Genomic DNA, 18,028 nt, shown 5'->3' with positions numbered 1-18,028 from the left:
ACTATGGATCTGGAGTAATTAGATAGAGATATTTCCCAAAGAACTGATGGGAGTTCACTAAGCCTGGATTTAAAAGAGTAAGGAATGAACAGCAGAAGGGGAAAGTGAAATCAATGGAATTATCCATTAGGGCAATGAAGATGGACACTTGATTAAGAAAGCATGGAGAATTCTATGCTGACATACCCAAGCCTGAGCACTAGGCATTACAGACAAGGTTTTTTTTAAAAAAGTAATCAGAAACATCTTCTGCACCTCAGTAGCTGGTGTCAAAACTTTAATGGAAAAATGTAATTTTTGGATACTAGAGAGTAATAGGATTCATGTAGATTTTGAGGGCAAGGATGCATCTCTGCTGCTCAAATTGTCTGATATCATCAGCTCTTTTAAAAAACCTGTCACTTCTACACATTTCTAAAGCCAAAATGGGCTATTTTTCTGCCATTACATTTTTTTGTGCTGTGCTGCATATCTCTTACACTGCATTTGTAGCGGGAGAGCAGTCTACATAGGACAATAACTTGACATTTGCAAAAATTGCCTTTCATTCACTCGACTCTGCCATTTAAGTGCTTCTGAGCAAGTAAATAACTGAAATTGTGTTAATGACTTATTTGAATAGCAATGATTCCAAGTAATTGCATGAGTTTTAGCTACAGAAAACTGCCATGTTGCTCATTTTACAATGTTAGCAAAATGGTAATATGAAAACACACACACACACACAAACAATTGTCAAGTTTACTGTGGAAAAACTGCTCTGCAGCAAAGCAAAAACTGTTCATGAAATCATGCTTGTAAAATTTATATACTAGAACAATATTCTTTCCCAAAGCTTAAGCAAGATTAATCCCAGAATAGCCTGTTTACACTGACTCTTAAAATACAAGAAATCTTATTTGTTTTTATTAAAACACACACACTTTGTGTTTGTGTTCCTAACAAACTATCAACAGTTGATATATGCTGCAAACTCTTTAACTGATGCCAGAGTAATTCAAGGCAGTAAATTGTAAATAGTATAATAAAAAAGACAGGGGAAAACCAGATACAGTGGTGCCTCGCAAGACGAAAATAATCCGTTCCGCGAGTCTCTTCGTCTAGCGGTTTTTTCATCTTGCGAAGCAACCCTATTAGCGGCTTAGCGCTATTAGCGGTTTAGCGGCTATTAAAGGCTTAGCGGCTAAAAGGCTATTAGTGGCTTAGAAAAAGGGGGGGAGCGAAAAAAATCGCAAGATTTGCAAGACGTTTTCATCTTGCGAAGCAAGCCCATAGGGAAAATTTGTCTTGCGAAGCGCATCGAAAAACAGAAAACCCTTTCGTCTAGCGGGTTTTTCGTCTTGCGAGGCATTCGTCTTGCGGGGCACCACTGTATTTGAGTATCAGGAAAAGCCAAACTCTATAAAGTGTAAACACATTGCAATCTACAAGTCACGATTTACAAAGTTTTAACAACAGAGAAGTGACCTTTTTTCTGGATTGTCTTATTGTCTTCCTTCACCCACTCTCTTTCCGAAGCAATATTCTGTTCTGCAAAATTCAATGAATACACAACCAAGCAGCCAGGGGTAACCCATCCAAAAGTCTCCCACACCTCATAATCTGGAGGTCATTCAGCTGGGGAATTTAGGCTTGACATGTCATTGACACAACAGCATCCCTTTCCTCATGGGGAGAGGCAACTGCGTTAGCAGAAAAGGAAGACTGGACACTGGAAATGTTCCATGAGTAACTGCATTTTTTAAAAAAGGCCAAGAAACTCACAACATTACATAAAATATTCAGATAAGAACCAAGAAACTTATGTAAACCCAAAGTATGCAAACAGCAAGTTGCTGGAGCGGTCAAGCAACAAGATTTCCTTCTCTGCAAGGATCAATCTGATTACACACACACACAAAATACACACACACAAAAAGGCATCAGCTACTAGCATCCATGCACAACGCTGATAATTGCTGTCTGCCTGGAAGCAAAGTTGGCTGCCTCTGCTACCAGAATCTACAGTCAGAAATGTCAGTGGGCACAAACACTTCCACATATTCATATCAGCTTCTTATGTAAAACTACTTGAAAATGGACGCCTGACTTGTATGACAAAAAGGTGCCATCAAGGTCAAAAGCATATTCTGGTTGTTGTTACTGCAAGACAGACAGGACTGTTCTAAACAATGCAGCTTCGATACCAACAGTATTTCCAATATTATAGCTGCATTCAGACCAGCAGAACTTCTGCTATTAATAGTGACACAAGAGTCCTATTCATACATGCTACGCACAAGCAAGATAAACACATAAAAAGGGATCAGTCACACTGAGCAGCCCCACCATCAACACTGTGTGTGGGAAGCATTGGAAACTCTTCTATGAGGGCAGAGCTTTCCAAACATTCCATGTTAGTCACACACTTTTTAGACATGCATCATTTTGCGACACAGTAATTCAGTTTTACTAGCAAACCAGAGGTTAAACTAGCCCCTTTCCAGCCCCAGGAAGAGCACTGGGAGCGTTCACGCAACACACCTACACACCACAGCTGATCCAATAACATGTCGCAACACAGTTTTGACAGCTCTGTATTAGGGTTACCAGAGCACAGCTCTCCCAAAAAGAATGCCAAGATAAAAAACAACACCCCACCCCAATCTCAAAGCCACACACCCCTGCCTGTCCCACACACATTATTCACCTTGGGGAATTTACAGAGGCTTGCAGAGACATTTCTGTCAATCTCCTGCTCTCTAATCAATCAGGTGTCTGCACCATTCTGTCAATCCTAAGCCAAACACACACCTATTGCAAAAGTGCTCCTCCCATATGTCACTGAGCAGAAAAACAATGTGACTGTATTAGGACTTACTGCTTTTCATCCCCCATTGTGAAGGTTCCCCCTCTGTCATAGGGGAGCAGAGAAAGTCGCAGGGTTTGTGGTGAGCCAGGCTGGGCTGTTCCAGTCCCTGACCATGTTCATTGTAGCCTGTTTCACCATCAGCCTGACAGTTGTATCCAATATTCTTTTTTAGGCTGAGCTTTTTTCTGGATTCCAAATCTTATTTATCAGTATTACATGACCCCTTTCCTCTAAGGAGCTCAAAGTGGCACTCATGGGTCTCCTTTCCCCCACGTTATCCTCACAACAACCTTTTGAGGTAGGTTAAGCTGAGAAACAGTACTTGCCCAAGGTCAAACAGTGAGTTTCATTGCTGATTTTAACCCTGATCTTCCAGGTCCTAGTCTACTTAATTCCCCTACATTTTGTTCCATATTCTGGTAAAAAGAAGCGGAAGTCATTAAGCTGGGGGAGGGGAATAATCATTTCCCACATAATCCCGATTCTGTAGAGCAGGACTTTTCACATAGTGAACCAAAGCCTTCCTAGAGTAAGGACATGTGCCCTGTATTTTACTTATCATTGTGGCACTGTAAAACTGTATTTTATCCTATTCCTGTTGGGTGTTTACATTGTATTTTTTAAATTCTTGTGCACTGCTTTGGAGTTGTTATTTTTTCAATGTTACGAGTTTTATAACAACTCATAAATATGTAAAAAGTGAAAGCAGTATAAAACTTCCGCTTTTCTGATCCAGACAGAGAAATGTCCTATGCTGTTCCCCTTCTCAGTCATTGCCCACAACATATTTATTATCGAAGATTTCTCCTTTCTCAAAATTGCACCACTGAGCTGATTCATCACAGACACCTTGTAGTTTTGTCCTCTACTTATATTAGCCCCTTCCACTTCCCCATCATGAAGAACTCCCAGGGAAGCTCTGAGGGAAAAGGATTCCCCCACTCACTCTGCCTACCTTAGATTTGAAGTATGCGACAAGTGAGATTGAAGCAACTGTGAGAAATCAGCAGGCATAAGGAGTTCTAATTGTGTCATCCCATGAGAATTCCCTTCTTAAATATCAATCCCCTGCAAATCTCCCATTTCTCCAACAGCCATAGAGCCGTAGCACAACACCTATCACTGGAGATGGAGAACTGGAGGGTAAACAAATATGACAAGAGCCAGATGAAGGTGAAAGGTATAGTAAGGTGTTCAGCATCAAATTACGGATGTGAGTTATTTTATGATGAGCTTGTTTGGTATCTGGCAACGGTAGCACTAGACAGGATGGAAGGCTGGTTGAAATGATAACCCAAATATTGGTGGCTGAAGGATGGTCCAAAAGAGGCCAGTGCCCCAAGTCTCTCCTTACTAGGTTTGCCCATCCTCAATGCCACAACATAGCTCCTATCCACTCTCATCCTGTCAAAAATACAAATGCTTTGGCTGAAAAGTACCAACACAATATGAAAATGCTTCTGAAAAGGTATAAACATAAAAAATTAACGGTTAGCACAGACACACTTTACAGAAAAGTAGTAACATATTGAACACATGCTAACATTCTCAAAAAGTGGACTTTCCTTCAGATTTTTGCACACTGGGAGTGGAGGTCTGCAGGAGGCTTCGGTGTTTGTTTGGCTGGATGTGTTTCAGAGCCCTCAACACAATTCATGACAGCACAGTGGCTTCTAAGCACCTTCACACTCAACACATGAAATTATGAGAGGAGCCAGTGTGTGAAGGCGACACTGGGGTGGGTCTTGTGTGCATGGCTCCACCACTCTACTGACTTTTAACCCTTGCATATTCAGGCAAGTGGAATTCATACATCAATTTACTCTCTAGTACGCATATCTAACGTATTTGAATTTCACACATCTTTAATTATCTGTTGCTTCCTAATACAGTGGTACCTCGGGTTACATACGCTTCAGGTTACAGACTCTGCTAACCCAGAAATAGTGCTTCAGGTTAAGAACTTTGCTTCAGGATGAGAACAGAAATTGTGCTCTGGCGGCATGGCAGCAGCGGGAGGCCCCATTAGCTAAAGTGGTGCTTCAGGTTAAGAACAGTTTCAGGTTAAGAACGGACCTCTGGAACGAATTAAATACTTAACCCAAGGTACCACTGTATGTTAGGTATCAAGATCTGCCGCCACCACCAGCGAGTAACCAGTTTCTCATTCGTAATGATAATCAAAAATGTAAACTTTATATGCTTTGCTACTGAAAAGACTTTGGTAAGAATTCTTATGTTCTGTACATCTTGAGTTGTATTTATTTTTAGAAAGGCATATAATGGCACAATAATGCTACTATTAAAAGCTATGTTTTGCCTGTGTGCCAACGCAGTAGCATTGTAAGAACAAGCTCCCCACCATATCAAGTTTCCAGAATAAATTTTTGACAATGAAAATACATATGCACAGCCCCCTTCCAGCTCTGACTTCTGCATTCTAAACCACCCACCCCCAACTGTTATCACACAATATCCCAGCTCAATTGTATAAAAGCAATACGAAAGTAGATGAATATATCTTCATTTTTAATTCAAAGCACAATCTACAACCCACCTCTGTATTTCTGATTATTTCATTTCACACTTGTAACAGAAGTTGATCCACTGGACGCTGCCTCTGATCTAGAAATGTGTACAGGTGTGTGCACCCACTCAGTGGGCCTGTTCAATTTCATGCTGCATCAGCCACTGCAAACGATACTCAAAAGACTCTGGTTGCCATGCATAAAAATTCCTTCCCAAATGAGTCTTACAGCTGCCGTCCAACATTCAGTAGGACAGAAAAACCCAAACTTATACCTAAATGTCATTATTTTCCTCACTAGAGTTAAATAGTTAGGGACCACCACAGTAAGCAATTATTGCCAATAAAGCAGGGTTGCTGCCTTGCAGGCGCTAATCTGTCGCCTTCAAGATGAAGTTTGATGTCCAAGTTTGACCAATGGTAACAGATGATGTGAGTTGCAGTCCTACAACATCCTGCTATAAAGGTTCAGACTGACAGTTCATTCATGCGGCAAAAGCTCTGGTAGACCAGCAGGCACAAGTCATGTGCATTTCTGCCTATGTTTATGCCACGCCTGTCAAATGGGTCCAAGCAAAACTGGTCAGGATACCAAGCAGCCATTGCCAACTTTACATGCAAGTACAGTTGGAGCTGATCGAGCTATCTAAGAAGCCCATGCCTAAGTGGAAATCTACCTGGCTATCCCTTGCTGACATTACTTATTGGTTTGTTTTCATTAATAGATGTCTTCAGCAGGACTGCCATATTGTTGGCAGTAAGTATTGAAATTAATGCATCAGAATAAAATGGGGTGAATTTAAAAGCCCTCTCCTCTCACAACATGAAGCCACTTGGCGCTATTTTTTGCCACTGGGGATTGTATGTGTAGAAAGTCTTTACATGAATGGGATAGATCACATGGCTTTTTGCCACTCAGCTATCCCTTCTGGCCCAGTGGTGATCAAGTGGGAAAGACCAGCACATGAGACCTGCAGATATAGGGTGGTATAGAAATTTAATAAATAATCATAATAATAATTTGCAAAACTCATGTGCCTTCTCCATTCACAGAAGTATCATGATCACACCAAAGGAAACAGACCTACTGCAGCTACTGAGAACTGCCCTGAGACCTCCGGGTATAGGGCGGTATATAAATTCAATAAATAATAAGTAATAATAAAGGAGGACATTCAGTGTGTGGGTTTTTTGGTAAAAAGGAGAAATATTCTATCTAATTTGAAGTATACTTGGAAGATAGCTCCTGGTACTTTACTGCTGCATATCCAAATTCTGAAGACAAGAATTAAGTAAGCTGGGGTCTAGTTCTGCACAGCTTGAAAATCCTTAATTTAGAGGACATGTGGTCCGGAGACAGGATAATGAAAAGGTTGCCAGACAAGTCTTGTTTCAAGCATTGGCCTTGAATTTCAGGTAGATGCAGGCTAAAAGTTATGAGAGGACATATTAAATGAGGCCATTTCTCCACAACACCTAGCTATACCCCACTTCCTTCCACAACATGTCTATTCAAACACAAAATTCTAGAATTCTATATTTGAAAGACTGTTCAGGTTTACAAACAACAACTTTACCACAGATTTGTAGGACTTGACTCTAAAGTCTCAGAACTAATTTAAAGTCCCTCCAGATGTTGTTTGCTACAATTCCCATCAGCCCTAGCCAGCACAACAAATAGTCAAGGATGACAAAAGCTGTAGTCCACAAATACCTCAACACTCCTGCTTTACACAACCTTCCCCATTCTAGATGTTTCCACAGCCTAGATGATTTGGATCAATGGTCAGGGATTATGGGAGTTGTAGTTCCAAACATCTGGAGGGAACTAGGTTGGGGAGGGCTGGTGTAAATGCTGATGTCCCCTTCCACATTAATGTAAGAGAAGTCTGCACACTCCAGCCTCCTTCACTCTTACCAACTATATCCCTCCTCATGGAAAAGTAAATAATTTCTAAAATCAAAAGCTGCATAACTGTTCCGTCTTTGCTTAGCACAATGTGCTTTTCAACTGCAGCAGCATACACTTACGACTACAGCTAAAGCAACCACGCAGTCAGTAAAAAGCAATGCACACACACAAGTATGAGAACTGCTAAGCTCATCATATATCTGACACCGGAAAATCATAACTTGCATTTATTAAAGAAGCATGCACTAAGTAAGAAGAGTGAACAATTCATTTTCATCAGTCTACTGTTCACTCCACAATTGTTCCAAAAGACAGTTATGGATAGTTCCCAAATTGCATCAAATAAATTATTAAGAAGCTTGTTCTGAGCACAGTAAGGAAAAGCTACACAGAAGGCACACAAAATTGTTGTCTTATAAAAGGGCCAACATCTGACCTCAGTTTACTTATATATAACCCAAACAAGAGAAAGCATTGTCTGAAGTATGCTTAATATGTAAACACTGACCAGGTTTGGCAGAAGAGCAGATATAAGCCCTGCCTTAAGCAAGTTTGCTAATCAGATCAGCAAAAATCAAAATCAGAGAATACAGCACAAAAATTCTGGTACCCTGGTTAAATAGGCAGTGAAGTGGAAAGAGTACAGTACATGCAAGGGTTTGATAATTTAACCTTAGCTGCACAGTAAAGTATAATTAAGAGGTATCTACTGCTGTTCAATACTACCAATCTGTTAGAATAGCTTTATAACCAGGTTATAGTTGGAAGTATAAAAAGACACTTATCTTCATATGTTGCGGTCAAGTGAATTAGCACAGAAATTCTGGAAAATTATTGTTATAAAAAGTGAAAAAATAACAGATATTAAACTTCATTTAGCTCCTTTGGCGCTTTTATTGACCTTCAACAAAAACTGTGCCTTTGGCAAGCCAAGAGTTAATATGAAATATCATGGCTAGAGCAAAGATATGGTGCACCAGATACTGGAAGTTGTCAACAATAACTAAATTATGTGAAGTAGAAAATACACTGCATGAACTAATTATATATGTGTACAAGAAAGGAAGCAGACTTACAATAATTTTATTCCAAACTGATAAATACATATTTATTACTGGAAAAATCAACCACATTCTTCAAGCAATATTATTTATGCCTTCAATTTTGAGAAAACGAACACACCTCTCTCTCTCTCTCTCTCTCTCTCTCTCTCTCACACACACACACACACACACTCTCACACAAACAAAACACGACACACACATATACATATACAGTTGTCCACATTCATCGAAAAGCTTAAGCTAATGAAACTTCTTCGTGATTATTTCCAAAACTAATCCTGCACATCTCTAACTTCTACTGAATGTGTGGAAATACCAGACTGAGGAATACTGAACAGATCCAATTTGCCTAAGTAGATCATACTTATCAGTTATAATCACTGTTGCACCAAGTTCCAGGAATCTAACACCTAAATAAAACACCTCCAACCCACTCCTTCCCATTTTGCTAAAAAAGAAAAAGAAATCAGAACTGAGGCAGAAAAGAAGCTTATGTTCTGATCAAATTAATTTTAAAAGGCAGATAAACATTGATCTTAAATTGATTTAAAGGAACATTAAGAGCTCACTTTGCAAAGTTTGCATTGGCCTATTCAGATGAAATTGTCATATATTACTTATTTGGAAAGCCTTCAAGAAACCATTTCCTCTCTACACCATTTATCCTGGCACTCTGCTACTCTAATATTTTAGGTCTCTCCTCCCTCCCCACCATTTCGCAGTCTAGCCAACACAGTTCCTGTCTTCACCAAGGAACTGAGCAGTGAGTTTAAGTGCAAACATGCAAATGTTATATTGGCTGGTATCTCAGGTACTGTATTACCAGTTTTCAACAGAAATGTCCTATATTGTGGATAAAGTGAATTCTATAGTTGAATGTAACAGACTGCAAGATTGTGGCAATGCCTAAAATATACGGTGTCAGTAAATATTTCTTATCCACAAGAATTGTAATTTAAATTTGGAAGCACAAAGCATCCAGTCCCATTCCACAAAGGAGAAAGTACTAGACTTGCTAAGGATTATCATACAAGGAGAGACTTTTGAAAGCAAAACTGCTGAAAGAACAATGAGAAAACGAATCATTTATGCAAGCAGTTTTAAAAAATCATTATAAAGGAGACACTCATTTCTTCCTCTCCCAGAAGTGATAGGGAATTATTTCATTTGCCTTAAGTGCTTAAGTGTCAAACGAGGTAATCTACACAGGCCACGTTAACCACCAGGTGTTGCACTGTAAATTCTGGAGGCAGAGAATTAGATTGCCACCTGCAGGTGTACTTAGCCTCCCCCCCCCCCACTTCTTTTCCCCAATAACACAATATAAGAAGTAAAAAATGCAATGTTACAAGAAGTATTGATCATTTATACTCTGCATGCAGCAGTCTAACAATAGCTACTTATGCTGAACAGAAAGTAAAACATAATTTCCAATAAATACCAGTGACACATATCTTATTCATACACAATACGTGTTCATCACTGGATGTCTTAGTACTTGGTGATTCACAAATTAATGTATGGACTGTATTTGAGTTGATGTCAGCTGATCTGAATGCTTTGTATGTGGTATTTGGTCTGGGATGACTGTTTCACAAACTGATGTGATCACTTGATGCTGCAGTCATCCAGAGATGATACAGGCATATGCAATCTCTCCCAGTCTGTCTATTAAAGAGTCAGGCATTTATAATGGACAAACAGTGATTGAGCTCACATCAATATATTTGCAATCCTATACATTTCTACTTGGACATAAGTCCCAATGCTTTCAGTGGGGCTCACACACAACTAAATGCATTTAGGATTGCAATCTTGGGCTATAATCCTAAACACACTTACTAGCAATCAACCCCCATTATACACAATCGAGCTGAACATCCAATGAAACCTGTGTAGGACTATACCATGCATGAAAGTAGAATTCGTGGTACAGTAGGCCCATATGGTTTTTCCATAGGTACCCAGACTATAACTTACATTTACTACAGAACCAGTTGTGCTCATTTTGAAATGGAAGGAAATACATTATTAAACAACCTCACAAGCAATTCTGAAAGTTAGCTAGTAGCCCACAGTTCAGAAAAAGAAACATAAATCCATTTACCTGATACAATTGGTGCTAGCCTGAATATGTCTGATAATCTGCTGTTAACTGGTTCATAAGGCGACTCTTCAAGCAAGTCATTCCCTAAGGACAATGAAAAAAAATGCTTTGTTTTTCTCCCATGTTTATTACCTTTTGAAACCTCAATACAACCAGAAGTTCCAGCCTATAAAGCTCAACATACAAATCTAACCAGCCACTACTTATTTGCTCCAACTGGGTCACCAGTTCATCCCCAGGCCCTTTCTCCAAAACCTAGGCCTGCCCCATCTTCTTGTACCCTTTGCTGTAGGGTTACTGATTCTACCATAGAAAGATAGCTTCCACAGAACTATCGCCTCCCTCCTGTGGCTGTAGTGAAGACAAATGCTAAATAGCATCATGCTGCAGCATATAGTCTATAATAATGAGGGAAGGTCTTTTTTTATTCCCATCCTATATCACTTATTCTTAAGAAACTAGTGTTAAAATCTGGTTCCTTCTACATTACAAGAAGCTTCAGGAGAGAAGTATTTTGCCAATAACTCCTCTTCCTCCTCCACCATGACATGGAATGATTATGGAACAGGTGGTTACCTGAAATAATCCTGATTTCAAGAGATACAAGGGGAGGGAAGTTTTGTGGTGTGGTGTGGTTATAAGACTATTAAGTAAATTCCCCATATATCCAGAGTTGTGACTTACTTTGCATTTAGATATTATCTTCCCTTACTTGGGACATGGGGAACCAATGAAACTGAATCAAATGCTACAATCTTACACAAAATTACCTGGGAGTAAGCCCCATTGAACTCACTGGGACTTACTTCAGTACAGATGTGCCCAGTAAAAGCAGCCACTCTCTCTTAAAAGTGAGAGGATGTAATATACAGTAGAGACTAGCCAGTAATAGGTATAATTTAGTGTGAAAGCTAAAACCAATAAATCCAAAGTCATTAAATTATTCAGTGTTGTCATTGACTAAAATATTGATTTCAATTAGGTGCCAAAGGTGTGGAAGCTTTAGAAGAGATATTATAAAACATATCAAGGACAACAGAACTGGGTCTTAAATTCCCAAATCAACAGAGTCAGATTCCAATACTGTATTGTCTTGCTGCATCAGGAATCAATGAACATTTTGTCAAGTTCAATACTCTAAACAGTGAACAATTAGTAGGTTCTCTTCATCTGGACCCTTTCCCCTAAAGTATCTACAATCCTACAAGCCATATGCTTACGTAAGTACACAAGCGGAAAGGAGGCCGCTTTTAAAATGAAGACCCTGTGTAACTTTTCGGGTCAGTTAGGAAACAATTAATTACAGTTTGACACAGTGGGTGAGGAGTGACCCCTCAACCCTGTGAAGTTTGATCTCATTAACAAGTGCTGAGGAACCTTTGGGGTAGAGAAGTAAAGTACCTAATGCCCTAATCTTTTGACTTCAGTTTACAAAGGTCAGCTGAGTCCCCCTGGAGGAAATCTTTTATCCTGCATTTCCCAACAACAGGCGACTGCAGCAGCAACAGCTGCTCTGCCTGGGTGGCTGGAAAAGGTCCTTAGAACACAACAAGAATTACAAGGTCAGCTCATGGTAGATCAGAGGGGCAGAGGCGGGGAACCCCATGCTAATCAGAAAGGGGGGGAGTGTGGAATGGTTCAGTGTTTTGTAACGTACCCTGTAAGCTTTGGTACATGCTCCAGTAAATACGTAGGCAATTTTTCTCCTTCTTCATGCCTCTCTTGCAGCGGCAATTGTAGAGAGATTTCTGCTTCAGAGCCTCCATGGCGCTCTTGCACTCGTCCTTTGCCTCCAGGCCTGTCGCCCGACTGAAGTTGCTCTCTTTGCCTGCCACGCACTGCCTCAATGTCCTGTATTTCGTGCTGCAGCTCTGCTCCCTGAGGCACTGGTCGCTGGCTTTCACACAATCCAGGCGTTCCCCTCCAAGCAGCCCGCTCACTTCTGCGGACAAGAGGACTTCTACATTCAAAGAGAAGGAGGAGAAGAAAACACATTTGAGGCTATGGGTAGACAGAGATGCCAACTTAGGAGGTACTCTAAAAGGACATAAATAATTGTCCTGGGGAAAGCAAGGGAGTGAATGCTTTACTCGAGCTCCTTTTCCTCCCCCATCAAGCATAGTAGAGGAGGAGGGAAACAGAGCTTCCCAACAGAAAATCCAGCTTCCTTCCCTAACCCTCACCCTACAAATCAAGTGCTTAAAACTGCATCCCTACAAAACGAATGCCCCAACAGAACATGCAGAGAGGTTCTCCCTCCCTATTACACAGCCAGTTTCTCCAGCATCAAAAGAGTTTGGGAACGTAACTGAATTTTTGCTACACCTGGATCCTGGACCTTAGTTATTCCCAGAAAAGTGTTCATTTAATTTTATTGGATTAACTACAGCCAGACCAGGAATTCCCAGATTACTTCAATTTACAAGACAAACCACAGGGGTTCACTTGTGGAGTAAAAGATCTACTCCCTCTCTCAATTCAATGCTCTTCTCCTTCATGCGCTGCTGAGAGCAGCAACAGTGGGTTAAGTGCCTGCTCTCAGTTTTCACAAAGGGTTTGCTGTGATTTTAATGACAGTAGTGAACAGCTAGGCGAGAGAAATCTCTTTAAAAGGCTGTGATTACTATACTTTCTACAGGAAAGGTACAAATTGACAAGGGTTTTGTTCTGGTATTGCTCTCCATCCAGGACTTTTCACTGAAGCAGTCGAAGCAGATCGTAGCCAGCCCAGTTCCTCTCCTTACCGTATTTCTTTTCTTGCTTATGGAAACACAGGCATGCACACACACATTTGTACATCATGCCTATTGTCAAAACAGAGCAGATTTGTGGCATAAACCATTTTCCCCAACAGAAGAAGCAACCATCCATCTTATGCATAAACGTCCCCACTTCCCTTCTCAGAAAGTTGCCAAGGTTGAGATGGTTTGAAAGTTTCCCTTCCAACTTGCTAACAGATAGTTGAGATCTCTGATCTTCTGATGAGCACTCTGTCCCTGTCAAAGGATGTTTGCCAAAGCCGTGATTTAAAAACTACAGAAAACTTCAGGGATCCCTCTTTAAAGAGCAGGCTGGCAGACGGCGGTCCACACACATCTCAGATCCCTACTAAAGCAAAGCCTTGGACTTTACAGAGCCCCCACCGCCCCGCTACCCGCCCGAGCCTGAAAACACCAGACACTTACCCATTAAGGGCAAAACGAAGTATAAGGTGGCCAGAGACATCTTGCTCTTTTGCCGGTCGTCCTCCCCAAGTGCGCTCGGTTTCTGCCACTCCAAGAGGCGATCAGCACGTCGATATTCCAAACCAGCGCGGTTCCAAAGCCCCCAAGTTCATATCCACGGAATTCCCGAGAAAAATCCCCCACCCCGCCCGCCTCTGTCCTCTCCGTCCAACAGCACCAGTACCAGCAAGAGCGGCTGCTCTGCAAGAAGAAAAAGAGGAAAGGGAGAAGAAAAAGACGAAGGCTCTCCTCTCAGATCTTACATCCCAGCATCTTGGAAAACAGAAGTGTGTTTTTCTCAATGAGGGGAAAGAGCAAGAGGGAGGGAGGGAGGGGGAGAAAGGGGGACTCACGCCGGGGGAGCGCGCGAGTGCGACACACAAGGAGCAGCTTTCGCCTGCCTCTTAGGGAGGGGAGGCACTTTTTCGCCCCCGGGGAGCGACTCCAAGAAAGAGGCACACACACAAAAAAAACCACAAGAGAGCGGGTAGAAAGGAATCAAAATCCAGCCGCTTGTCCCCAGTCCCGCGGCCACACACGATCACTCCGCCAAATCCGCTTTTCCTTCTCCTTTACAAGCGACTCCAACTCATCATGGTGTCTGTGCGGCTCCGGGCTGGCCCGATTGCGCCTCCTCCTCCTCCACCACCACCCCTTCCCGTCTCTTTCCTGACGGAGTTTACACCTCCTCGAGTCCGCAGGCGCTTTTAGAAATGTTTCTAGTTAGCTTTGCCCATCACCTCATTGAGCGGCGGCGTGGAGGGGGGAGACACAGAAGAGCGGGAGAGACTGCGCCTGGTAAACCCTCCGAGACGCCTTTTGTATCGCTGCCGGGGTTTTCTTCTGAGCTCACGTTGCCCCCTCTGTTGGAGAACGAGGCGCACGCAGCGAGCAGACGGAGCTATTGATCCCGCGGAAGGGGACGGCGGAGGAGGCTCTTCCAGCAGGTGCAGCCGCGCGCCCGGGTGTCGCCGTTCGCCCAGCTTAAGGCAGCGCTGCAGTCCTGGCGTCGCTCACCTGCGTGGAAACCCAATGAGCTCAATGGGACTTGCTTCTCTGGAGACGTATATATGTCCATAGGGTCGCACTCTTTCGAACGCAAACGCGGCGGGCAACTTCACCCAACCTGCCTTCCTCAAAGCTTTCCACCCCCTCTCTCGCCCTCACAGCAAGCTCTCAAATCTGGGTTCATGTTCATTTGGTGCTCTTTATGGCCAAAGGAAAGCGCCAAAATGCACGCTTTTCTTCGCACGTGGAAGTGGGCGGGATTTTTTATTTTTTTAAAAAAACGACCCAACTAGGGTAGCTCTTTAGCAATGTCGTCTCGGAATGAGCGGGAACTCTTCCGCAAGCAAAACCTGAAGGAATCTTTCGTAACAAACCAAGGTGGTGGGTGTCCATTTTGGAAAGGTGACTTAAGTTTTGCCGGGCGGCCTGCAGTTTTCAAAGTACTGCCCAGCAGTAGCTCCTGCCTCTTCGCTTCCCTTCCCCAACTTGCCTCGGATAGAAACTTTTAGGCCGCCTCGCCTTTCAAGGGTCCTCGTGCTTGGGGGGGGGGGGGGGGACGCCGCCTTCCCGGTTCGCGCCGGGGAAGGAGCAGCGGTCTGGATCGACGCAGCATGAGGGAGGGGCGTCTCTCGCGCGCCTCAGAAGCCTCGATCATTGTTACTGATAGGAAGACTTCAAAGAAGTGGCAATTCCTCTCAGCCCTGGGCTATGAGGAAATCACGCAGGGGATTCGCCAAAAAGAAATGCTCTAGTGAAGGTTTTGCAACATTACCTTTCCTTCCTTTCAAGGATAAAACTCCCACTAGCTTCAATTTACTGCGGCTGTTGATACCAAATGTTTGGTTAATGCCACACAGTTAAAGCTACCCGTTAAACAGCAAAGCACTAACACGTTTTTTATTATCGAAGATTTTATCATATTAAAACCACTAGGGGTTTTAAAAATCTAGTTATAGCACCCAGTGCAAGCGATTATAGAAAGCAAGCAAATGTCATTTATAAAGGCATGATCAGTGCTGGATTTATGCATAGGCTAAGTAGGCTGACGCAGGTGGCACTGTGGGTTAAGCCACAGAGCCTAGGACTTGCCGATCAGGTCGGCTGTTCAAATCCCCACGACGGGGTGAGCTCCCGTTGCTCAGTCCCTGCTCCTGCCAACCTAGTAGTTCGAAAGCATGTCAAATTGCAAGTAGATAAATAGGTACTGCTCCGGTGGGAAGATAAACGGCGTTTCCGTGTGCTGCTCTGGTTCGCCAGAAGTGGCTTAGTCATGCTGGCCACATGACCCGGAAGCTGTATGCCGGCTCCCTCGGCCAGTAAAGCGAGATGAGCGCCGCAACCCCCGAGTCGGTCATGACTGGACCTAATGCTCAGGGGTCCCTTTACCTTTTTACGTAGGCTGAAGCCTAGGGCCTCTAAATCTAGGGAGCCTCGCCAGCCCACCCACCCGCTCCCCAGCGGGCAGTCTCCCCTCTCCCAAAATTGCAAACCCAAGACTTCATGCAAAGGCAGGGCAACACGGGCCTCTAAGTCTAGGGGGCCTCACCAGCCTGCCCTCTCGCCAGTGCTGCACTCCCTTCTCCCAAAATTGTAAACCCAAAACATCATGCAAGGGCAGGGCAACTCAGGCCCAGCAACTATGAGACTCAGGGCTAGCCAGTGGGGCCCAATTTGAAGCATTGAGGAGCAACTTCATTATTATTTTTGTAGGGCCCCAGTTCACAGCCAAAATCTGCAAAATCTTATAGATATAAATAAAATCCATCTAGATTGCCCAGGTGCAGGGGCCCCCATAGGAGTGGCCCACGGGGCCCAATTTGGCCAAATTGCACCAATTGCCTTAAGGTCAGCCCTGATGAGACTGTGCAGGGGTTGGACTGACAAGACCTGCACCTTCTAGGTCCCTGGTGTCACTATTCAGAGTGTCTTAGAGAACACACATACCCCTTTTAGAGGAAAAGTGACTATTCAGAAGAGAGCTTTGTTATTACCTACTAAGGCAGCAATTCTGTATCTGCTTATCTGAGAGTAGGCCCACTGAATTCAATGGGACCTCTTACTAGACATTAACTGTATGGTTCCCCACCCCAGTTGATGGGCACAGCTATTCAAATGGTGTGCATGCTCCATGTCTTGTGATTGATTATGTGGGGCAGGGCTTTCCTACCCCCCCAATATTTTATTCAAGTTGGCACCCTTGCTAATCACCATTCCTAGGGACTGAGCCCCACTGAATACAGTGAAACTTCTTTTTGAGTGAACATGCATAAGATTTGACTGTCAAATCAAGACAAAGTCAGCCAACATGGTGTACTCCAGATGTTGCTGCACTACAGCTCCCATCATCCTAGACTATTGGTCATGTTGGTTGGGGCTGATAGAAGTTGTGGTCCACAACCTATCAAAGGCTGCACAATAGCCAGCCTGGCCTGAAGAGTACAAGGAGCCCAGAGAACAGTACTGCAAGCTATTGTGTGCATTTGGCTTATATGCAGAACTACACATAAAATATGCTGAATTTTCCATGAATGACAGATCTCTTGCAAATTTCATGAGGCTTAGAGATGTATGCGCAAGCATGCAGTTATGATATATATTCAGATATGCAATAATTTGAGCCAAATACTAGTTCAGTGTATCAATTTTCACTTGGCTGCTGAATAGACAAAGCTAACATATGTCACAACTTCATGACAGATGGTTCAAGCAGAGAGCTGTTCGTTGTTTTCACACAATTGCTACTTATATAGAGATCCCCAAAAAGTCTAACAAAAATGCAAATTAGGCTAAAATTCCAGATTTTGTCCCCTTTGCACTTATAGCAAAACCCAAGTCAGCTTAATATTTACAGATGTTGTGGCGTTTGCAAAGAAGCAGGAAGGGAGAGTCAAAAGTTTCACAAACAAAAACTGTCTCTCATTTACTTAAAGAATGGAGTTCATATCATGGTGAATAGTGTCTATTCATATGCATAAAGGTAACAACACAATCCTAACTGTACAGTGGTACCTATGGTTACATACTTAATTCATTCAAGAGGTACGTTCTTAACCTGAAGCACCACTTTAGCTAATGGGGCCTCCCGCTGCTGTCGTGCAGCTGCCGCGCAATTTCTGTTCTCATCCTGAAGCAAAGTTCTTAACCTGAGGTACTATTTCTGGGTTAGTGGAGTCTGTAACCTGAAGCGTATGTAACCTGAGGTACCACTGTATAGCTTTACTCATCAGTTAAGTCAATCCAATGGGGCTTAATCCTAGGAAACTGTGCCTGGGACTGCAGCCTAAACTGATCAGTGGGAGAGGTAAATTATGACTAAATAGCAAAGGAGAGAACCT

General features: G+C 42.8%; 1 protein-coding gene across 1 annotated transcript in view; it reads right to left on the bottom strand.

The window, feature by feature from the left end:
* GFRA1 (GDNF family receptor alpha 1) overlaps positions 1-15,377 on the bottom strand; it is a 187,129-nt gene extending 171,752 nt beyond the window's left edge. The window contains exons 1-3 of the mRNA XM_083504983.1: positions 13,647-15,377; positions 12,119-12,421; positions 10,462-10,545 (exon numbers count right to left, since the gene is read on the bottom strand). Coding sequence (XP_083361109.1) covers positions 10,462-10,545; positions 12,119-12,421; positions 13,647-13,686 — 427 coding nt within the window. The 5' untranslated portion in view covers positions 13,687-15,377. The remainder of the gene's footprint in view (positions 1-10,461; positions 10,546-12,118; positions 12,422-13,646) is intronic.
* Between the last annotated feature and the right edge of the window lie 2,651 nt (positions 15,378-18,028).

Source organism: Podarcis liolepis (genome assembly GCF_965112155.1).
Source record: "Podarcis liolepis genome assembly, chromosome: 5".
NCBI lineage: Eukaryota > Metazoa > Chordata > Lepidosauria > Squamata > Lacertidae > Podarcis > Podarcis liolepis.
The sequence above is the reverse complement of the archived record's forward strand: the minus strand, read 5'-3'. Positions and strand labels throughout refer to the sequence as shown.